General features: G+C 36.3%; 1 protein-coding gene across 1 annotated transcript in view; it reads left to right on the forward strand.

Moving 5' to 3' along the window:
* NELL2 (neural EGFL like 2) overlaps positions 1–25,307 on the forward strand; it is a 391,071-nt gene that overhangs the window by 334,187 nt on the left and 31,577 nt on the right. The window contains exon 16 of the mRNA XM_024122905.1: positions 22,001–22,141. Coding sequence (XP_023978673.1) covers positions 22,001–22,141 — 141 coding nt within the window. The remainder of the gene's footprint in view (positions 1–22,000; positions 22,142–25,307) is intronic.

Raw genomic sequence — 25,307 nt, forward strand, 5'->3', positions numbered from 1 at the left:
CACAGCAGTGAATTCCACCATTCTGTCTTCCAGGTCACTTATCCGTTCTTCTGCCTCAGTTATTCTGCTATTGATTCCTTCTAGTGTCGTTTTCATTGGGTTATTGTATTGTTCATCTCTGTTTGTTTGTTCTTTAATTCTTCTAGGTCTTTGTTAAACATTTCTTGCATCTTCTCGATCTTTGCCTCCATTCTTTTTCGGAGATCCTGGATCATCTTCACTATCATTCTATATTCTTTTTCTGGAAGGTTGCCTATCTCCACTTCATTTAGTTGTTTTTCTTGGGTTTTATCTTGTTCCTTCATCTGGCACATAGCCCTCTGCCTTTTCATCTTGTCTCTCTTTCTGTGAATGTGGTTTTTGTTCCACAGGCTGCAGGATTGTAGTTCTTCTTGCTTCTGCTGTCTTCCCTCTGGTCAATCTTTCCTTTTTTGCTGGTCTCATAGCCTCAGCCTATAAATATACTCGTTTCATTATCTTAAAATTTTCCTTGAATCCTTGCTTTTCCTTTCCTTTCAAAATACCAACATACCCTTTTCCTTTCTTTCACAGTCAAACTGTTTTAAAATGAAATCTGTATACACACTCTTTATTTTATTGATCTTCCATTTACTTTTTAACTGATTTCTATTTGTACCCCCCTTGCTCCCTTATGAATTGCTGTACCCAGAAACCTCTCTTCCATTTTCATTCTATTTAACCAATTTGACTGTTGAAAATACTCTCTTTCTTGAAATCCTTTCCACCTCTTACTGCTTGAGGCTGTTCTTCTGCCTTTGATTCCTCTTCCTCAGTCTTATTTCCTATCTTAAATACTCTCCTTTAGCAACCCCTTTTTCTCATTCATTTTTATGGCTTCATTTACAACAGTATATAGCAAACAATACTAAATCTGTGCTTTGTTTCTAACCTCTCTTGAACCCTAGATATGTGTTTTCAGTGGTCAACTAGACATCTTTCCCTAGATGTCTCATAAGCACCAAAAGGCCAACAGCTAAATGATCTGTTATTCTCTCCTTCTTTCCCTCACCAGGCAATGAGACACCTGGTCTTGTAGATTATACCTCTTCAGTATCTCTACATTGATCCTCTCTGCTGCTACTGTCATTATCTCTATTTGTTGTCCCTACTGGTCTTCCTTCCTCTAATTTAGCTTTCTTCCTACCATCTTCCCCTTCTAATCTACCTCCAAACAGATCTGGCCATGTGACTGCCCTGTCTCTACCCTTGATTAATAACATTACAGAGGCTAGGACCATGCAAAGAATATTGGTACTTTTTGTTTCCTTTTTGCCATACTGTTTTAGCAGTTAGTGGGAGCAGTGGCCCCTTGGGGTGAAAATCAGATTATTGTTTGGTAAATAATCTGTAATCCAAAAGGGGCAAGGCAGAGAGGATAGTCAAGGGGTAAGCTCCCCAAAGCAGAGAGTGAGTAGGTACTCAGGTTCAAAGCTGGAACCAAGACATTGCCTAGGAGAATGGGCGAGGGTTTGTGGGAGCTCATTATCTGTTTTTTGTCACCATAAGCCTGCTGAGAAAGCTTCAAGAGGCAAATCATGAGTAAACACCCTCTACTCAAAAGCTCCTTTGTCTCCACATTGCTTTCAGGATAGTATCTAAAATTGCAGCTCCAACAAACAAGTCCCTTCACCATCTGACCCCAACCTGTATCTTCTACCTTGTCACTTGCCACTTCCCCTCACATGAATATGCCCCTGCCACACTGAGCCACTCTCTCTTCTCTGAACTCTGTCATCCTCCTATGTCTATAAGTAGGCTGATCTCTCTGTTTGGAATTCCTTCATCAGCTTGTCTTTCTAGTTAGTTTGAAAGTTACTTGCTTTGCCTAGCCTTTCTGGTGGAGCACATACCTCTAGTATAGCCTTTGCAAATTCATGTCTAGTGATTTCTTAACATATTTGTACCCATAATCTAGCTTCTGCAGAGCTGGATCTGGCCTGGGTTAGGGCTCTTAACAAATCTCTTCATATCCTGAAGGAGGCCCCAGCTTGCTATATAAGAACCAATATCTGTTTCTTTAGGTAGAATAATTCCTCCAGGTTGATTTCCACTTCCTCTGCTTCTTCTGTTTCAATGATCTGGCATCTGGCTTCACCCCCTACTCCTAACCCTTTTGGGCTGATGACTGGAAATACCGCCTGCCAAGTTTAGTGTTTGTTTCCTTGCTACCTGTTTCTCATAATTTTTGGTCTCACACACTCCCACCACCTCCAAGGGCAAGCTCTGCCCATCCTTCTGTCTTGGTTAGGTTTTCAGACCAGCCCCTCTGGGAAGGCACTTACTTGCCTGGAATGGGGACAACTAGCTTCTTTGTTGCTGCATCCACAGTGCCCAACATGGTGTTTGGAACTTAGGCTCATAATATCTGTCTGATTGAATTGGACATAAAAGCCCTAAAGGAAACTGCAGAAACCGTATTTCCCCTTGTATCATGCCAGCTACACTGGATTAGCATCATCAAATTAGAGACTGTGCCCTTCCGCCTCCATGTATCAGGGAGACCAAAGCAGCTCAAGAGCTTATTTTGGCAAGTTCTCAATAATGCAGACTGGTGCTTTCTGACTGCTGTGCTCGACAGAGTGGACCTGAAGGCAGCGTGCACATTTGGACATGTGCATCTCAAGTGTGTGTGCCTTGACGGCTTAACCTCCCCAGGTTCCCAGTGTCTAGTACCTAGCCATCCTCTCTTCAATCAGTCCCCCACTGATAAAGTAAGGGAAGTGGCAATGACAGATAAATAGTATGTTATCCACCCCCAGGCAGATTTGCTGTTGAACTTGTCTCCTGCTTAGATAGACTGCTCAGAACCCCAATCAAGTTGAATCACACAGCAGGCAAGCCCAAGGAACTGTCTGAATTGGGGAACTGAGTTCATATTTCTTGGCCTCCTGTCACAGCAGCCTCTGCAACCATTAATAAACCAAGTCCGAGATTTATCATTCGTTAATTCTGGGATTCTGATGTCCATCCTTTACTTAGGTGAACTAAGCAGCTGATTCTATTTGTAGCACAGTGTCTTTGAAGCCGATGATGGTGTCGGCTGAGAAACAGTGCCAATGAGCCTTAGGAAAGCCTACTAACATTAATTTTATTCCTTCAATCAATTTTATCGTTAGTAATATGAGGGATCAATCATAAACAATGCTTTCCACTGTAGGAATATGAGCTCAAATAGAGGTTTGTTGGTGGTAAGACATACATCAAAATAGCTATAAAGCAGGCTTTCCTGGTGGCGCAGTGGTTGAGAGTCCAACTGCCGATGCAGGGGACGCGGGTTCGTGCCCCGGTCTGGGAAGATCCCACATGCCGCGTAGCGGCTGGGCCCGTGAGCCACGGCTGCTGAGCCTGCGCGTCCGGAGCCTGTGCTCCGCAACGGGAGAGGCCACAGCGGTGAGAGGCCCGCGTACCGCAAAAGAAAAAAAAAAAAAGCTATAAAGCAAGTCAGTTATGGTAGGAGACTTATGATGAACCAGCAAGTGCTGTAAGTACTCAGGGGGAAAAAAGATTCCATCTCAGACTGGGCCTGCCCTTCTAGCCCTTTCAAGATTCTATTTCCCACAACGAGATTCATTGATTTCCAAACAGGGTGAGCAGCCTGCTGCCCACCAACACTTCCCGGGAACCCCAACCAGTGCTGATTGGGCTGCCCTAGACCCCCATGCAGCTATCATTGCTTCAGCACCATCTGGGAAGAACTTCCAGGCAGACAGACCTGCTGAGTTCAGTGAGTATTCAGGGTTGTAGTGCTCCTTCCTCTGTCACCTGGTTTCCCCATTCTGCAAAGGAAGCTTCCCAGCCTGTGTTCCTGAACCTGTGCCTTTGCAAAATTTCTGTTTCTTAATGTGAGGCTAAAATACTGCGTTCCTGTTAATTACGGCTACACTTGAGTTCCCAAACTCACACAGTGTCCCTTTACACCAACTCCCCCTCTCTGTTTTCCCCAGTTTCTGTAATTGGTTTTCTTATTTTTATTGCTAATTTTGGCTCCTTTTCTAAGGACAGTTTGTTCACTTGAGTACTTGGAAGTTGTTTAGTCATCGACAGTTACGCACCAGTAAAAGATTAAAAACCAATTTCTGATGATTGTTATTGTATATGTGCATCAAGCTGAGAACGCATATGCCTTTTTATTACATATTTTAATAGTTTTATTGAGTTAAAATCAACAGACGATAAACTGCACATGTAGAAAGTTGATGTTTTGATATATAGCATACACCTGTGAAACCATCACCCCAATCAAAATTGTTAACATATCCATCACCCCCCAGATTTTCCTTTGCAAAAAATGTGCCCCTTTGTTAACGCCTCCCCCTTCCCCAGGGAGCTACTGATTTTCTTTCTATCACTGTATGTTACTTTACATTTCCTAGAATTTTATGGAAATGGAATTCTACAGTGTGTACTATACCATTTCTTTATTCTATATTTGATTTATTGATCTTTATTATTAGTTGACAGGGCATCCAAACTGGTGAGAGAGGCATATGAAGAGTGATAGTTTAACATACTATGGCTCAATTCAGAATTTTCAAATGTGCAATTCTTCTAAAATTTCTATCATCAGAATGTTACATTATTTTATAGCTTAAGTGTGGAGTCCTTCCTGAAAATTATCTATGATAATATAGTAACATGCCTTTAGCAACTACCACATAAGCTAATTTCCTACATGTAGTACATGATATCTGTAATCTGAAGTCTGTCCTGTTACATTAGTACCTCTACCATATTAGAGTTTAATTAAGCCATAAAATATTTTGCACATGGCCAAATCATATTTGGGTGGAGCTAGTATATGTAAATTAGCTAAATAGGCATTAGGTTCCTGAAGAAAACAGCTCTGGTGTGTGTGTGTGTGTGTGTGTGTGTGTGTGTGTGTGTAATAATGTGTGAGTGTGTACATTAGTATGTGTATAGAAATCAGCCTTCTCATTAGTTTGGAACACTTAACCACTTTTTTTCTCACAGCGTTCAATTCATTGTCCTGCATTTTATGATTTACCGACTAAAACAAGCTGCTTATTTTAAGTATTCCCAGTGTGTATGTAAATCACTATATATTTGGATTTTTTATCCTTTACACTTAGTTGAATTGTTGCTTCATTTTTTAAAGAATTTTTTTTTTATTTTGAGAAGAAGGAAGAACATTTTATATATTTGCTGAGGGAGCAATTCTCAAGTGTGTTTAATAGGGTTCCCTGGCTGTGGATATGAAGCCAGATGACAGTCTAAAACTAGCAGTTATTCTCTTAGAAATCTGCCTTCTTAGGGTCAAAGGATATGTTAGGTCATGAATCAGCCTGGGAAATAGAGGTGAAGAGACTCATTTATAGGAAATGTTCACCTTTAACCATCCCTCCATGGCCCAATTGAAATAGGGAGATAAATAGAGTAGTAATAGAAGCTGACCAAATGAAGCCTCAGCAATGAGAATCTCAAATTATGTCATATCGTATGGCACATTTGGGATCCTTGGCCTAGGACACAATAAAATTTGAAAGTCACAGCAATAACTTTAAGACACTGAGATAAGAGCAGTATTATTAATTCAAGGATTTGGGATGGTTTCTTCACAATGTAAGTACAATGTAGGTGGCTCATTTTTGTTCTTTTTTCATGTTTTCGTATAGTCTTAACATCATATGCCAAAAATCAATTTGTAAATGTCTTCCTTGTGGAGAATTCTGTATAATCTGAAGAGAGCTAGTAGTAGTAATAATAATAACTGTTGGTAGAAGTCTTTTTTTTTAACCAGGAAAAGGCAATAATAACATGTAAAATTTTAGAATAATTGTAAGAGACCCTATAATCGAAGTTTTCTTTGAAATGCCAGAAACACAATCTGAGTAGAGAGAGAGTTTGGGTCAGTCGGTCAGAAAAAAGTTATTATTTTGAAGAAAATATGTAGAGACTTTTTAGAAACCCCTCTAGGATATAATTATAGGACTTTAATTTCTGGATCATCTTTAAAAGGGACAAGCTGTAAGGGGTATAATTCATCTACTTCTTAATATTGAAGCAGTAAGAGACATGGAAAGCAAGTCAAAGTTACCAATTAATCCTTTGATAACATTAATCTTTTGGAAAATTTTGTGTTTACTGTATCTAAAGATGCTGTCAAAATTACATGCAGTGAGTAAAGTACCTAGATAATCTAACTAAGTGATCTCAAGGTAATTTTTTTTTAATTGCATAACTGCATTCCAGATGTCACCGCCGATACTGTATTAGCAGTACTATCCCAAGGCTGTGCACTGCGAATCCCTATTATTGACAATCACACCAGTCATTTTCTGGGATCATTCTCTTCAGAGTATCCCCGGAGATGCTTACATGTATGACCCATGTTTCCCTGGGCACCTCCAGTTTGTGTGTCCAGGGTAATTTCACTTATTTTGAAGGGATTCCTATAGACAGTGTTACAGAGGGTTGCTTTGTTTTATGAATAATCAAAACTTACCTCACAATCACTGTGAGGTTCTCCACTCCAAGTTGGGCACCAGGTCCTATCTATGCTACCCTCAGATGGTCTTCTGGATCCTTCCCCAGACCTAGCATCATCTCCTCATTAAATCCTTTCCTATTTTTCCAAACACCCTTAACTAATCTTTCCACCTTTGAATTTTCCAGCCTTTGCTGCTGTTTACAAAGTAGGTAGCTCAGTGTCCTCTGTGTGAGCTGGGGATGGGTCCTGGAGGAGGGAGGAAGGACCCTTAGGAGAGAAGGCCATTCATAGCACAGAGGGAAAGCTGAGTAAACAGGAAGCACACCTATTAGTACATCAGGTGATACTCCTGCTGCACAGATCTGTCTTTCTTACTACCTTAGGAGCTTCTCAAAGTCAAGTCCCATATTATTTTTACTCCTGTATCCTCAAGGTCTGCTAAATAGTAGGTTCTCAGTCAAATCTGTTGCATGAATGAATAAATTAAATTTATATAAATGTGGACATACAAGTCTTATGTATATTACATATGCTTCTAGAAAAAATAATATCTATATTCAAGGGAAAATAAATCATAAAGCAGGGCACATGACAAACATTACTTAGATTTCCTATGCATGTGAGCTAGAAAGGTAGATTTCAGATAGTTTATATAGGGTATAGTATTGAATTAGGGGACTATTAGCAATAACAAATAAGAGTCCTAATACATTATGACTTAATCATAATAGAAGTTTATTTCTCAAGTAACTGTCCAAAGTAAGTGTTTCTTATTGGTAGGAAGCTTAGGGAACCAGACTCCTTCTCTCTTTTGCTTCCTCTCCCACCCCTCCTTTCCTGTTTCTGGGGACCTCGTTAACTGTATCCAGCCAGCAGAAGGGGAAGAAAGAGGATAGAGGGCAGCACATCTGTTTCCTAAAAGCCTTGGCTACTCCTGTTCCATTGGCTGAAACTCAGGTAGTCTAGCTGTGTGCGAAGGAAGAAGAAGAAACAGATTTCTGAGATCTGCTAGCAATCTGCCACAGTAAGCATACTATAACTATTTGTATTCCCAGGAATTTCTCTTATTAGTAGGTACTATGACTCTATGTTCGTCAAGATAACAAGAGATTAAATATGTGGGTAGAAAAATTTACAGCCAACGAGGTAGAATTCATCAATTTATTTTCCCTGCCTGTCTAATAAATTTCACTTTTCTAGTTAAGTGAATTTCTTTTGTTCTCTAGGCACAAGAGATATTAGAGTGGAAAGAATTTCAGAGGCTACCTTCATAGTTCAGGGCGAACATGCCACCAGAGCATAAATAAAGGTGAATTAACAGAGGGTTTTCCTGTTTTTTAATGATCTGCCGTAGGAAATTAGAAGCATAGACTGCTGAATTTTATAGTTTGCAATTACAGCTATTTTTTATTCATCATATTTGAAATAGTTCCAGTTAAAATGTAAACAAATTTAATATTTATTATTTGGCTTTACAATCCCAAATTTAAATTTCAGAGCAGTTTTTGTTAGTGTAGTTCTTAAATAAAGTGTTGGTTAATTGAAAATAAAATGACAGTTCTCAGTATATATGATATTCTTTAAACCATGTTAAAAAAACTTGGGCAGCTTAATCTTTTAAGTCAGCCTCACTGATATTTTTTTTTCTTTGATTTTAAAGTCCCAAATCCTTCTTGTTTTTGGTTTACTCACTGTGAGCCAAAGTTTAAAAGAGCAGCACTTAAGTTGTGCTCTTAAATTCACTACAGAATTATTTCCTTTGAAGAAATATAATTGCTTAAATAAGTTCATTTCATTAATTGTCTTTCAAATGCTTTCAAACACTCATATGTCAGTCCAGATGCCTCCTACTCAGGACTCAGTCCTGTTTGTTAAGGATGAATTCATCAGAATTCAACAGATATTTACTGAGACCCAGGGTACACCAGACGTACCTTAGAAACAGAAGACTCAAAGATGAATAATGTAAAATTCAGACCCTCCGAGGGCTCTCATTTAGAAACAACCTGTGTCCATCAATGGGTGAATCGATAAAGAAGATGTGGTATATATACAGTGGAATATTATTCAGTCATAAGAAAGAAGGAAATCCTGCCGTTTGTGACAATGGATGGACCTTGAGAGCATTATGCTAAGTGAAATAAGTCAGACAGAAAAAGACAGTCACTTACATGTAGAATCTAAAAAAGCCAAACTCACAGAGGCAGAGAGTAGAATGGTGGTTACCTGGGCGGGCCTGAGGGTTGGGAGAAATGGGGACTTGTTGGTCAAAGAGTACAAACTTCCACCTAGAAGGTGAATAAGTTCTGGGGATCTAATGCACAGAGTTTTGATTATAATTAACCGTACTGTGTTATATACTTGAAAGTTGCTAAGAGAGTAGATCTTACGTGTTCTCACCACAGAAAAAGAAATGGTAATTATGTGACATGATGGAGATGTTAGCTGAGCAATGGTGGTAATCATTTTGCAGCATATAAGTGTACCAAATCTACATGGGGTATACCTTAAACTTACACAGTATTATATGTGAATTATATTTCTATAAACCTGGAGGGAAAAAAGTCTAATGGCTCTCAGCCAACTGTGGTAAACTCAACAACAAGTGCAGCAGGAAAACTAGAACCCAGAGACTTTGCAGTGGTATCCTGGATACATAAGACCCGAGAAGAGCCTTGCAAATATGATTTTGATGAGTCCAAGGAAGAGAATATGTATTCTAGGAAAAAGGAACCTTGTAGGCAAATGCATGGAGATGGAAGAGTCCAGTTCATGTGCAAGGAAGGGGAGGGCCAGGATGAGTCTTGGACCATGGGATCTGTGGAAGGGTAACATGGGAGATGAGAATAGATGGGCTTGACCATCTTCTTGAGACATTAATTTACAAGGGTGCATAGGAGCTACTCTTCTAATCCATCCTGGTTTTATTTATAAACTCCATATCCTTTCTGTAAATCTTTTTAAATTATTTATAAAAGCAACATATATTTAATTTCTTAAATTTGTATTGAAGTGTAGTTGCTGTATAAAATTATAAGATACAGTATTATATAACAATCTTTTAATATTATAAAATGTATATTAATCTGACAAGATTTATAAAGTAAAGAAATACACAAAATAAAAATAATCTGTAATATCACCAGCTGAAGATGACTGCTTATTCAAAATGAAATACATGTTTACATACTGGAATAATACTTTCTTCATAATTTTAATCCTGCTTTTTTACATGACATTTATCATAAGTGCTTTTGCATGTCATTAATAATTTTCAGAAGAATATACACTACTATGTATAATATAGATAACTAATGAGAACCTACTGTATAGCACAGGGAACTCTACTCAGTGCTCTGTGGCAACCTAAATGGGAAGGAAATCCAAACAAGAGGGGATATCTGTATACATATAGTTGATTCACTTCGCTGTACAGCAGAAACTTAACACAACATTGTAAAGCAACTATACCGCTATTAACAAAAAAAAAAAGAAACATCATTTTAGTAAGCTGTATAGCATTCCATTTTATGAATGTGCCATAATTTATTTAATCACTCCCTCATCACTATACATTTAGATCGTTATCTTTGCTCTAGCAGCTTAATACTGAGATAGTGTAGATAAAACCAGACTTCCCGTTGCTTCTGTTGTTGACTGATGCACTGAAACCACCAGAAGGACAAACCTTGCCAAACCACTTTGGGTGGATCTTGCCTCTGAGAAGCAGGATGAACTCCTGGGAAACACATGTGCTTCCGTAGAAAACTACAAGTAGTTGTGGCAGCTTTGCTCATATGGGGATTGTTTTTCTGTTGGGTCCCTTCATATCATTTCTCCAGTCACTATATGAATATTTTTTAAAAGTTTGGGTGTGTGTGTATGTAAACAGTAGTGTAATGGTATTTTATTTCCATATAAAATATCTGACACTTAGTAGCCGGACAACTGTCGGTTATCTTCCCTCTCCTAGTCCCTTCTTTATATCAGATAATCATAAAAATGTTGTCTAAAGGATTTTTTTCCTTTTTAAAATACATTACTCAAGTACAGAATGAGGCCGAATCTGTTAGCTCAAACACTCAAGATTGGAAACCCTTTGATGTATGATTTGGTGTTGCCTTAGTGATCAAACCTAATTGCACAACTGATCTGATTGATCATGAAGAAATAGGTTGTTAAAGTGAACAAAAAATACTATCAGTCTGGAAGAATTTTAAGTGACCTCGTATTGACAGGACCAAGCAGTGACCATCAGCCTGTGTGGTTAAGAGGTTTGGGAGCACCATAAAAGAGCAAACCTGTCTTTAAGAAACCCATAGGCTGTTTCACTTAATTGTAATTGGAAGGAGTTATTGGTTTGCTCAATTGCTTTCTTTTTGGTATTTTTCCCCTTCAGTTAACTAAGTGGGAGAGCTGTGATGTTTCATTACTGGCTGAGAAGCCTGTATCAAGCTAATGGGTGTTTTAGCAGAGATGGAAGCAGTGGTTATAATAAAATGGTCTGAAAGTAGATAGTCTGTCAGAGATCTGACACTTGCTCAAAGGCAACAGAGGCCATTCATCAGTACATTTCTTGCTTAGCACCCACTCAAAGCTCTATCCGATGACTTCTCATTCAGATATGTATGGAAACTGTAGTATTCCATTTCTTTTTTTATTGTCATCGGTGAGCTCCTTTTGCTCAAAGCAGTATTTCTCCTGATATAAGTTTGTGAGTTAGCTCACAAATAAATACAGAGTAGCTATTTTGACTGTCATCTTACCACTCCTGGCATGCCATTCAAAGCTTGTTTTCCTGAATAACCAGTAAGTGAGCTCATCAAAATGCAAAAAGCCTTTTATAGTGCTATATTAATAATTAGAAAGCTTGCATTAAATTATTACACACAGGCACTTTAGCCATCTTATTCTTGCTGGATAGTTTGAGGAAATCAGCTTCTTTTTTCTCCTTCCGGAAATAATCTCAATATCAAGTAGGCGATCTAATCCTTGCTATTAGAAAGTGGCTCAGGGAAGCATAGGAATTAAGAGTTTCCTGGTTTTACCCTGATTAAAACCAGTCTACTTATTATTACAGAGCCAGCAGGTGCTTCACATTCATATTATCTTGGGAGCCTAACCATAATACTATCTAATGTACAAAAAAAGCATGCCGATTTTAAAAGTAGGTACTTGATTACAATGTAATAAATGAAGAAACGTTTTAAGTAATTTTGTAGTATTTGCAGGAATAAATCTGGAAGTTTTCGTTCAACCATGTTTTACTCCAGTGGCCTAGTTTTCAGTGATCAGAGTTTCAGAGTGCGTTCATGTCTCTTTCCTGAATTCACGTATTTCTTCACCTGTACTATTCCTACAGCCCTCATATCTACCTTGCATCTGAGGTACTTGTGCTGATGCTACATTTTTTATTAGACTGTGAACTCTTGAGTATACCACCATAATGACTAGTGTGTTTTCTATGCAAGACATTTGATATGCACTTGAATGAATGAGTAAAAGTCTCATATCCTACACATTAAGCTAAGCTACCTTGTAAAAGGGATATTATAATGGCAAAGATTTTTAGGTTTTAAGGAGTTTCCAGAATTCCATTTTATTAAACACTTTGTTCAACTTGTTGCTCATACATCAGAGGGAGTTTCAATTCTCTGTTAAACCAGAAGTATTTATTCTTAAATTTACAACAAGAGGCCATTGGAAAAACTCCTTGGCATTGTTGACAGTCCTTTCTTCTCCCTCGAGGTTCTCTTCTCCCTTGGTTCCTGTGGTTACACTTGTGATCTTCCCACCTTGCTGCTAACAATTCCTCCTACAGTTCCTCTGCCTTTTCTTTCCCTCCCTTTTCCCCCAAGGACTGTCCTTGGCTCTTTCTTGTCTCTTTGTTATCTCAACTTTAGTAGTTTCATCCCCGTTCCAATTTCAGAAGCGTCTTGTAGTATCAGTTCTGATTATATTATCTGCATGTTTCTGGTCCTGATATCTTTTTCCAGCGCTTCTGGCTCATCTTTCTTTTCATCTAGATATCACTACTAGCCAGTTGCTATCATATTATACTCAACACTTTAAAAATGAGGCTTCTGAATGTTTTCTAAAAATATTTTTATGTATATGAAAGAAATTAGACACGTTTAAAAATCAAAAACAGAAGAACTTGGAATGAAAACCAATAGTCCCCTGACTCACTTCCTGCTTACTTTCTATCAGCTTTTCTAAAAGGAGTTCCTCACCTGAGCTACAAACCAGGAAATGACCCGAGCAACTAATTTCTCAGATCTCCCAAGGATGGTACATGACTAGTACCATACCAGATACACAGGAGAGAAGTTCATTCATAATTTACTCAGGATACCTTAGGGCATTAGAACTTACTTCTCTTGTGAAAGTCCAGTTGAGACAAGGTGCTAGGGGGGACCACTTTCCGGGGGGATCACCTTCCAATTCTAATATGTTTATACCATGCTTTGTTTAACTGGTCAATTTTAGATGTCACCAGTAGACTTTTTTCTATGATAGATGATGATTTACCTTCCTTATACCACCACACTTCCTTATTCCCTTTTCTAATGTAAGTTACCTTTTTAGCCTTCACCAGTATATGTGTTCACCTTCATTTCTTGTTTTATCTACTATACATAGTTTTCCTTGCTTCCCTATTTCCAAATAGAGTTATGTTCTGAGTTCTTAGTGGACATGAAGTTTTTGGGAACAGTATTTGACCCACTACAGGTAGTTTTCAGTGTATTGATGGAGTTTGAGTATTTAAAGCCCTAGTATTAGATGAAATCATTAAGAAGTTAGTAGATGGAAAAGAAAATATCTGAATATAAATCCCTAGGGAACTCAAACTTTTTGAGATTGAGAAGATAAGACCTGAGAAGAAGACCAGGATATAGGGGCAATGAGGTGAAAGAACTAAGACAGTGGTATATCCTTGCAATGTGGAGAGTTTTAGGAGAAAGTGGTGAACTACTGATAGGTGTTTCGTTAACATGGATTTAGTCCTTTATTTTATTGCATTACATCATCAGTAAAATCTTTTAAAATTAGTAAATGGCACAAAAACCTTCTAAGAAATTGTATATCTTAAAATATCTTTATCCAGCTTTTCCAGGTATTTGACAGTTTTGCCAAGTATAGAATTCTAGGGTCAAAATCATTGCTTCACTATCTTACAACAAACAGTGAGAAATGTGATGCTAGACAGATTCTTATCCCTTTATGTGTAACCTTTAGGTTGCACATAAGGGTTCTTTCCCTTCTGGAAAATTTGTATTTTGTACTTACTGTGAAATTTCACAATGTGCATTTAGATGTGAATCTGTTTCATTCATTTAAGGTAGTGTTGTATATGGGGTAAGGGTTTGACCTCTATATCTAGAGTATCTGGATTCAAATCCTAGTTTTGCCCCTCAGTAATCTTGAGAAAATTACTTAAAACTCCCAGTATCTAAGTTTCTTTCTCTTTAAAATTAGAGTGATAAAATTTCCTACCTCATGGGACTGCTGTCTGCACTATATAAGTAAATATAGGTAAATTGCAAAGAACAGTGGCTGCCATATAGTCAGTCATCAGTAAGTATTGGCTATCATTTCATTATTTGGAGAACTTGATGGGGCCTTTTAATCTGAAGACTAAAGTCCTGTGAAAAGTTCTTCAATTATTATTGTTATTATTTAAGATAGTTTCTTCACTTTGATTTTTCTCTTTTCTTGGTATGAAATTTGTCTTTAATCATACGTTGTATGTACCATTTGAGTTGGTACATTTTGATTGTTGGTTGGTACAAAAGCTGTTTGATTTATTTCCTATCATATTTTTCTTCTATTTTCTATATGTTACTTTTTTAGAAAGACTACTTCAACTTGATCTTCCAAGTCTTATATTGCATTTTTGAAAAATTTCAGCTAACATATTTTTAATTTCCAAGAGCTCCTTCTTGGAAATATTCTCTGAATATTCCTTTTCATAGCACTGTGTGCTTTTCTTATGAATGAAATATTCTTTCAAATCTATTAGAAGGTATTAATTAGAAATATTTTAAGTCCTGTTCTGTGTATTATCTGTATTTCCTTCAGGGTCAGTTTTTATGATAGTGTATCTTGGTTATTCTGTTAAATGTTATAGTCTTTTCTCAAGTATTTGTTTCTCCTTGATCTCACATTAATGTTTAAGAGTGAATTAAACATTGACCTTTGATATGAAGGTAAGGTTTGTTGACTGGCAGACTTACATTGGGTGAGCTAAAAAGGTGCCACTTTTTACACTTTGAACCCTAAACACTGAAATGCAGGGGACTTTGTTACAAAGGATAACTCCTACATTAGCTACTTAGTTTCCTCCAGATATTTTATTTATTTATTTTCTTTACAGAAGAACCATCCATTCTGGCTTTGGGGGTAATTGCTTTCTTTCAGCTCTCTGCTCAAGGTGGGAGGAGGTGGTTGGGTTGATTGTTCATCAGTAGACCTTTAACTAACCCAGAAATTCATTGAATTTTCTTCTCCACTGGTGGTGTTTTACCTTTTATCTTTGTTTACACTTTTCTTTGTCCCTTTAATGTAATGCTTATAAGATGGGAGGAAGAAGAGATTTAACAATGTTTTCAATCTTTCATCTTTAATCAGAAGTTTGGATGTACTCTTTTTGTTAAAAAATTAATAATATATGTTATATATATTAAATATATAATTACATTTACGTTGTATTTCATGTATATATATATATATATATAATGTACACATTTTCTATACCAATTCTACTCCATTTAATATTATAGTCAAGTTTTTGACATAAATATTTGAAGTAGGATGAGAAAGGGTCATCTTATCATCTTGTTATTGCATCTTAGTAAATGCTTTCAAGCTGCCACCCCTGCCTTAATTCCCCCTGACCTAGCAGGACTCAAAAGGTGGCATGCTGAGCTTGCCACTTAGTTACCTGATATTACAAACAAATCATTCATTCACTCAGTAAATGTTTATGAATCTCTAACCATGTGTCTGGTTCTTTGCTAGATGTTAGAGAAAAAAAGAAAAACACACAGGCATAGTCACTGCCCATATTTATACAAATTATTTTTAAACTATTTTGATATTAAGGAAAATTGGGGGTGAAAGCAGTGTTTTATAGCTTGATTGTGGTAGTGTTTATGTGTCAAAACTCATGAAATTGTTGGTGATGCTTTTTGTATATAAATTTTACCTCAGTACAGTTGGTTTTAGGTCTGAGGAGATAATATGTATAACATGATGACTGTAGTTGATTATACTGTATTGTATAATAGAAATTTATTAAAAGAGTAGAACTTCAATGTTCTTACCAAAAGAAAAAAAAAAGGTAAATCTGTGAAGTGATGGATGTGTTAATTAACTCAATGGGGCAATGGGGGAATCCTTTCACAATTTATACATATATCAAATCATCATATTGTAGTCTTTAAATATCTTACAATTTTATTTGTCAATTATACCTTAATAAAGCTGGAGAAAAATAATGTTGGTTTCAATAAAAAGGAAGACAAAAAAACCATTTAGGAACAAGCCCAGGCAAACTATATAGAAGGCGTCCTTTCAGAAATCTATAAAGACCCATAAAAGCTATAAAAATTATTAGAGGAAATACATCATGTGTGTGGATGAAAAGATTCAATAATGTAAAGATGTCAGTTCTCCCCATATCAATCTATAGAATCAATTCAGACTTCCCCTCCCCCCATTTTTGGTTTCGTTTGGGGGTTTTTGTGAGAAATTTCAAACTGATAGACAGAAAATCCAAAGAATCAAGATACTTTTGAAAGGTGGACACAAAGATAAGGAGGAGTAGCTATTCTGAGCCAGGCACTGCTTCTCCTGTGAAGCCACGTATAGTTAGTTAATGGCAGTAGTTAAGAGCGAACTATTAAGAAATAGAGAGTATTACTTCTATTTCAAAAACAGAAAACCCAGAGAAGTTTAGTAAAATAACTCAAAGTTACAGAGCTGACAAGCCACAGAGCTGGAATTCACTCACCTTAAGATATACACTGATTAGTTATACAGCAGAAATGAACACACCACTGTAAAGCAATTATACTCCAATAAAGATGTTTAAAAAAAAAAGATATATACTGAGACATCTCAAAGTATAGGCTGTTTCTGGTTGGCCAAGTGTTGGTCTTCAGAGGCAGCCTCTGGTGAGAGAAAGAGCACTGGACCTGGAGATGAAAGAGTTCTGGTCCATGGTGTGACCTTGGGCAACGCCTTTGCTCTCACCGCTTCTTTGTTTATGCCAGAGGGATAAGAATAACTCACACAGCTGTTGTGAGGACTAAATGCCATGATGAAGAAATTATATTATGCTTTTTTATAGAGTTGTCATTAACCTCCTAATTATGAACTATAAAGTAGTGAAAATAATTTTCACTAAATCTCCAATGTTATTATCCAACTTGTGAAGAGGATTTTAGGATTTTCAAAATTTATGTACATATGTTGTCATTTTACTTTTAAAAAGTTCACATGAGAAAAATCAGTCTTTTTATGAAATTTTGGATATTTTATACCCAAGTCTGGAATAGTTGTAAAAAACAATGTAATGCTCAAAAGAGTTTGCGTTCATTGAGCACTCACATCTAAATGTTGAAAGCAGACTCCCCAGAAGCTCAACAAAGGACAGAGGGAAATGACCTTGTGATTTAAAAAAAATGCTGTGGATAATCTAGAAAGCAAATAATCCACATGTGGGTAATCAAGAGTTGATTAATTGTTTTGAGGATGTTTAATTTCCTACTGTTTATCAATATAATTTAACTACCAGTGCATAAAATAGTGATATAAATAGTCCAAGTACTATGTTTTTTTTTGAGAAATTGTCAGGTTTTTATTAATAATAAACACTTTGAAACACAGTACTCTCATGATTTGACTTTGCCATTAAAAGTACCATGCTCATTTAAAAAAAATAATTGTATTTTCTTTTCTTTTGAATAGGGTAGCAGGTTAAACTAATGATTAGGGTCTGTTTTAGGTATGGATGGTTCTAGATATTTACACACTTTTTATTATTCTTAGTTATGTTGTTATGATAGAAATAACTGTTACTATGCATGAGAAAGGGTTTGTTTATCATTCAAGTGTTTCATTTTATAACTGCACTTAATTTTACAAAGAAATAATTTGTCATTTTCCAAAGTGACCCGTTAAATGCTGATGTCAAAAGCCATTTTTGTTTGGCCTCCTCTGAAGCCAGTGGTTTGTGACATTGTAGGAGGCATGTAGTCTTGTGTCACCACACCTGAGGGAGGCAAAGAAAACAAGATACTGACATATGTGAGCTTTTTTTTATTCATACATTTTCCTTTCTTGTTTTCTGCTTGTTGGTTTGTTTTTAATGATTACCTCAAAGCATATGTACTTTCTAGAAAATCTATCCCCACAGTGCCTTCCACTTCCATTTTCTAAGTTGATTTTGATCTCTGGAGTATGACTGCTATTCGTGACTGCTGTTGGATGGCTAAATATCTTTTGGATTTTAGATTCTCTGTGCTCTGGGACAGCATCTCAGTATCATCACTAGCTGACTGTTCTAAGTGTAGCTAGTGAAAAAGTTCTAATTGTCCCTAAGGAGCTAGTTCCTTTCTAAGACAGAATACATAATGAAATCACAGTTTTTCATAAAATTTATTTTTAGTTTTTTATATAATGTACCTACAGAGTATAAAATTAAGGTCCTTATAATTAAGACTAAATTATATGAGCTTATACATCCTGTACTAACCTTTTTGAATACTCTAATTTGGTTTGGAAAGTAATTTGTTCAAACTTGGTAGTTCTTATATGGAATAAAATAATAACATTCCCCCGCCCCCGCCAGGTCTTCTGTTCTCTGTGTTTCTAACTCAATTAGATAATATAAAGTTTGGTTTTAACTGACCTAAAGAAAGTACCAAAGAAATAAATCATTTGATTTTTTTTTACTACTTTCTGTGATTATATGATATGTAAAGCACAATATGTGCATATCTGAAATTGCACACAATATGTGTGCATTTATATGTTCTAACTCATAATAATATCTACATTTGTGTATAGATAAAATATACTTAATTCTTAAATTGTGGATCAGATTTCAATTCTTTACTTATTAATAATTACTGAGTAACTAAAGATATGCATACCATCAGATAGCTTACAGATAAGGCTGCTTGTTTCATCTTTCACTTTAATTAGAACCGTGAACGAAACAAACATACCTTCTGGTGGAAAGTGCATACTGTGGCAATTCAAGCACACTCTCATTTTCTACCGACTTTCACCAAAGTAGAAAAGTTTTCATAAACAAATCAAAATTAGCAGGAACATGAAAGTGTAAAGCAAAGCAATGTATATTATCTGGCTAGTTTTACTTTGCTATCCTAAATGGTAGCAAGTATATAATTTGAGCCATGACGTATGTATACTTATACTCTATTTTATAAGTTGAGTCATATTTTAAATGAATTAAGACATTTCACTACCTAATGAACTACTCAGTAAATCCTTCTGAGATATGAATAATTGCTCCATACTGTATCTTAGTGTTTTCAAAACTCCAGTCATTCATATTCCACCTTAATAAGTTTTGTCATATTCATATACTGTTTATACCAATATCTACTTACTGTTGTTTCTGTAATCCCTCTCACTTTTTAAATTTAAATACAATTTCACTACTGTACTATTAGTATCACTTGCTATAAATAGAAATAATTCAGAAATATAAAAATGTAACCATTAAAATAAAGTATTTGCCTGTTATCACCTAAATACCATACCAGTGGCGGCAGATATATAACATGCTGGGAAACACTGTCCTGCATGATTGTAAATTCAGATTTTCATAAGTTTAATTTTCTTAAAATAAAACACACTTTAGATAGATAGTAAACTCAGTAAGGGTAGAAATTACTTCTGCTTTATGTATCCTTGTTTCCCCAGCACTTAGTACTTGGAATATAACAGGTATTCAATAAGTATTGAATGATAAATTAATGAGTGACATATATATTTTCATATCTAGCCTCTAAAATACTACTTAGTATTAATAGTCAAATAATGATACTCAGATTGTATAGGAAAATACATATGGCCAGCACATGTTTCAATCCCCAGTCTTCAGGGAATATGCACTAATATACTGTTTAACATTTCTATTAAACTTTAATGGATATAGATCAAGGAAGGTTGCTGTAATATAAACAAAGAGAAGTGGGGATGAAGCAGTATAGGAGTGGGCCTGGTGATTAGAAAGAGTGACAAGAGAAAATGAGTAAGGAGTAAATATTGAAAGATATATCTGTGTCATGTGACCTGAGGTAACCCTTGTGTTGCAGCAAGAAAAAATAACTAAATTAAAGGGTAAATAAGAGATGTGAAAGTTGCTTCAGTGGATAAGGCTATGTTCTATTAATATTTACTTCCAAATCACCAACGCTAATGACCAAATTATTCTAAAATGAGGTACTCTAAACATACCCCTCCTGACCTTCTTCCAATAAACTCATTTCTAAAGCTTAAATTCCAACCTGTTTTCTTTTGTCCATGCACTTAAGAAAGGACATAACCAATTTCCTGCATCTTTTGGGTTAGAAGAAAAGACCATATAAAGCTGAAATGAGCATAGCATTTTAGTCCCATTTATAAATCATCAGTTAGGGAGGCTCCTGAAGTACAGATAGGCTGTTTCATAAAACCTATGAGGCCTTAGTAAATGGAAGCAGTCCACATCAATTATGTGTCAGGAAGTCAATGGTTAGCTGATTTGGCCACTAACAATTATTTTAACAATAGGAATTACTAACAGTAAGGAACTGACTCTTCAGAAGAGAAACCACAGAGGCAAATCACTCATAGTTCAGAAATAATGTTAAAATTTTGCAATCATATAAAATATTTATTTTTGCTTACTACCTAATCTAAGAGAATGGTTTGTGCCTTGTTTTGTTGAAGGAACTCCGGGCTTATCAAGAAGTATATGAGTGATTACTTTTTTCCTTTTAAAAATCTTACTTATTCAAAAATTTGTCTCTTTAAAAATTGAACATAATAAAAGAGGAAATTTTAAAAGAAAATGAAAGAAATATATACTTCCAAGAATTTGAAGTTAGATGAGACTAAGAAGGCAGTAGATACTGCTGAGCTGGAGTGGATTGTCTGAGAGGAAAGGACTTTAAAAAGTATCTGGTCTTCCCATCAATAGGAGGAACTTGTCATGCTGGTCACTGAAGCAGGGAATATGATGCAGGTGCGGAAAACATATAAGAAAAGGCTATTCTACCTTGGCGAGTGGAGTCTGCAGTCATGGCAAAGGGTTGTCAAGATGGATATTTTTGGCAGCTGTGATGGTACAGTGCCGGCAGATCACTTAGCAAGGTCTGAGGCAACCCCAAAGCACCCAGAAACCCAGAAGGTGTTAAGAAGAAGGGGACACTCTGTAAGGCAACTCTAGGAATTACTTTTTCCTCTATGACTGATTAAAGAGACTTGGATGGACATCAGATGTTCCCATTAATCAACAGACTGAAAAAAAAAACACTGAATAAAAAGAATAAAAGGCTCACAACATTTGGGAATAATAATAAGCCACTGGAGGAAATATATGAAACTCAAGATACATGCTCTGTTTGTTTAGACAATTTTGCCAATTTCAGCCTATGTCTACTTGTATGAAGGAGCACACACCAGAAAGTTAGGCAAATATGAACTCTTAGGTGACCTTGGTTAAATCCCATAATTTCCTTTTGCCTCATTTTTTTTCATATGTTCAATATGCTGTCTAAATGGCAAGATTTTTTTGAGGGTTGAATGAAGTAATGATATATGTGAAACACATTAAAAGGTGACATAGATGGGATATATTCTCAAAAATCTGAAGCATGTTGATGCGTGAATGCTATTGCCATATACTGGAGAGTATGTTGATAGTAATAAGAGACCCTAAAATTTCAGTGGCTTAAAGCAAAAAGGTTGGTTTCTTGCTCATACTCTATGTCTACCCCAACTAGAGGAGGAACGTGCCCCATATCGTCTTCACTCAGGACTCAGGCTGATCTTAAGAGCTTCTGGAAATCACTGGTCATTGTGATGGGGGAAGGGTATGTGTGAATCACACACTGCATCTTTAAGGCTCTCTCTGGAAGTGACACATGTCATTCCCTAACTGACTTCAGGAAGTCACACGGCAATCTTAGGTTGTGTCCAGAAGAAGAGCTGGAAATATTTGGTGAGCTGAATTAATGACTGTCACAGATGGTTTCTTTCCAGTTTCTACAGTTGGATGACTTTTGCAGCAGAGAAGCTGTCTAGATGTTTCTCCTATTGTGAATACCACTACATTCTTTCTGTACAGCTTTCAACAACCAAGTCGACTTCCTTGATTTTATGTTTTCTGAGTTTTAAGGATTTGCTGGCACTAAATATTTTAGTAGCCATCTAACAGAATATTTTAGTTTCTTTGAGAGAAAGACAGCAATTGTATAACATCCCGTTTCTGTTTTCTTTCCCAAATAGACATTGATGAGTGCTCTGATGGCTTTGTTCAGTGTGACAGCCGTGCTAACTGCATCAACCTGCCTGGATGGTACCACTGTGAGTGCAGAGATGGCTACCATGATAATGGGATGTTTTCACCAAGTGGAGAATCGTGTGAAGGTCAGTACAAGGAGAAGACCTAGGGTTTAAAGTCTTAAAATTGAGGAAAATGCAGTAAGATGTAAATAGTAAGCATTGATCTAATATTTAAGGTATTGGTGATTTTTGCTGTGTGTTTGTACAACAGTAATTAGAAACATGTTAAAATCTAACTTTTGCTTGCTAATTATGATAACTGATTTTTAGATAGTTAAAACTTGCAATAGTAAACCAATTTTCTGTGGACACTTTTAACTGTTGAAGGGTGTTTTAGAATGAATAAACCCATAATGCCAGATAAATTTTTTAAATGGCAGCATGTAAAAATCTGACCCAAAAATGAGCTAGAAAAAAAATAGATGAGGAAAGCAGGATAGAGGGAAAATGAGGATAGAGGAAATACAATGATGATATGGCCAAGGGAAACATAATGCATGCTACTCTGGGCTATTCCTAACGTATCACTTACCTGGCAAATCAGAGAGATCTTTAGTGAATGTTGGATACAGAAGATATGGTCCCTGCTTCACAGAAGATGTCAATCTAATAAGAGTGGAAATTTGAAAAGATTATATTCAATTATTTACCATTAATTTTGACTTATTTTCAGTGAATTGACAACTCTGCTCCCTTATATCCTCTATTAGGGGCACAATATTTAGGAGGCAGGCAGAGTAAGCAAAGCACAGTGAATAATTGTCAGGGAAACCACCCATACTAAAAGGATTTGGCATAGGATTGGAAAACAAAACAAACCTCAAGAAATCATTATTTTCTCCATTGGTGTTTACACCTTCATAGAGTAACAGCCTAAGAGAATGATGCGGCTAAAATGACACAGTCGATGAAAGCCTTGGAGAATCTAACTTAGCAGTGCTTGACGCTTAAATGATGAGATGTCTTTTATCCTTGGGCCTCAAGAGGTTTTCACACAGAGAAAAGTGAAACAGACTTGGGTGATAGATGCCAAGGCTCCCAGCGTGCTTTGCCAGCAGCTGCAGAGCTCTGGACCTTGAGCGGAACGTTCATCTGGAGTTTTATGCGGAATGGGAACGCTACTGCCTTACCAGGGGCTAAAACCTGGCATTTGCAAATAACCACTTAGCTGTGGTCTGAAGACTCTACCTGGCACTTGTGAATGTTCCAGAATGCGTACTTCCAGCCCTGTAGAGAATGCCATTCAAGAAGCCGATCAAACCGTGTGATTTTGCCCTTCCCTGATAAAATATTTTGTGTTTTCTATAGTATATTATGAGGAAGAAGCCTTCAATGCTACCTTTTTAAGATTGTCTTTTATTTTATTTTAGGTTACATACATAAAGAATGAATACAAGCTGATTATAAATTCAAATCATACAGAAATATATAGAGCAAAGCTGAAAATGCATCTTTATTTCATCTCCCCCTTTTCCCCACCCCTTCCTCTTCTGCTCTAGGGGTAACCTGTGTTTAATTTTGCTTGGTATCCTTTTCTGTGCATCAGAATGTAACTAGAAAAAATACATACCTCTGCTGACTATCTTACTTTATATTTGCAACTGCTTTCACTATCTTTTAAATTTATGACCACATGTCTCAAGAGGGCTATATTAGTTATCTATTGATGTGTTAAAAGTTACCCCCAAAACTTAGAAACTGAAAACAACAATAGTTATCTCACAACTTCTGTGGCACAGCTTAACTGAATGCCTCTGGTTCAAGGTTTCTAATGAGGTTACTACCATCAAGTTGTTGCCCAGGGATGTGGTCTCATCTTGAAGACTTGTCTGGGATGGGAGTGGAAAGAATGAAGGTCACTCATGTGGCTATTGGCAGGCCTTGTCTCCTTAACACATAATCTACTCCACAGGGCTGGGGGCTGGCTTCCCCTAGAATAAGCAGGTGCCCAAGATGGCAGCCACAGTCTTTCCATAACTGAATCTCAGATGTGACATTTCATCACTTCTCCCATAGTTTGTTTGTTAGAAGCCAGTCAGTAAATCCAAGGGGAGAGGATTACACAAGAGTGTGAATATTAAATGGTGAGGATCGTTGGGGGCCATCTTGTAAGCTACCTGCTCTGAGGACCATCGACATCACCCAGTATTCCTACTTTATTTCCTTAGTTACTTTCTCCTGCAACTCTTAGTTACTTTCCCCTGCATACCTTCTTCCGTCCCTCAAATCTTAGATACCACTTTCTTTCTCTGTCGATAACTCTGCTTATTTAACTGAGAAAAAAGAAGTACTTTACTTTTCCACCAGACATATAGTATGATATACAGTAAAGATGTAATGGTCAGGAAAAAATGACAAAACATAATTAGTGCATTCATTAGTGTCCAAAAGTAACAAGGAAAATGAAACTAGCCATTAAAATAACATATGATAAAGATGAATATAGGGAAGTAAAGGATTCTATGAAATGCCTAAAAGACAGAAAAGGCTTTTTGAGGAAATTCCGTAAATACAGAAATAATGGGAAATCTTATTTTTTTAAAAAGAACCACAATTCTAGAAAGATGATTCTATTATTATTTTCCAGTATAATTTATAATGATTATCATAAAAATCTACTACTCTTTCAGAAGACAGTGTGCTCTGAAGAATACTTTTAAAAGAACCCACCTATGTTGTATAAAACAAGAGAGAACTAAAGTGCTTCTTTTTAACAACTATCTATTTACTGCAATTTCAGTGATTTGTAGAATTGTAATATTAGTATTTAGAAGGATGCAATTTTAAGAGTGTGATTATATCTGAGCAGGTTCCATTTTTCTGTGCTGGGGGAAAAGAAAAGAAGCATTTCAACGTGGACAAAGCCACAGCAGTGGGTTTACAATTATGCTGAAGTATAATATTCATATTTGAAAATGTGAATAAATAACTTTGCACTGTTTCACTACTTTTTAGTCTGTGTAATCTACAAATGTATGTTTATAAACTGCATTCCTACAAAGTATAAACTGTTTTGCTCATCCATTTACCTCAGAGATGTAGACATTTAATCGCCAGGTAATGTATAAGGGTACCACTTTCCTTGTCCATATCATCATTCCTAATGTGCCTGAAAATTTGTCTCTCTCTGAGAATAAAGCCCAGTATTTTTTTTTCCAGGTAAGAATATTGTATTTTCATGCCCACATTTCCCTTTATTTAAAGCTTTTATTTCTGGATTATCTTTATGCTTGGTGAGGATTTTCTGAAC

The sequence above is a fragment of the Physeter macrocephalus genome, chromosome 6 (assembly GCF_002837175.3).
Source record: "Physeter macrocephalus isolate SW-GA chromosome 6, ASM283717v5, whole genome shotgun sequence".
Taxonomy (NCBI): Eukaryota; Metazoa; Chordata; class Mammalia; order Artiodactyla; family Physeteridae; genus Physeter; species Physeter macrocephalus.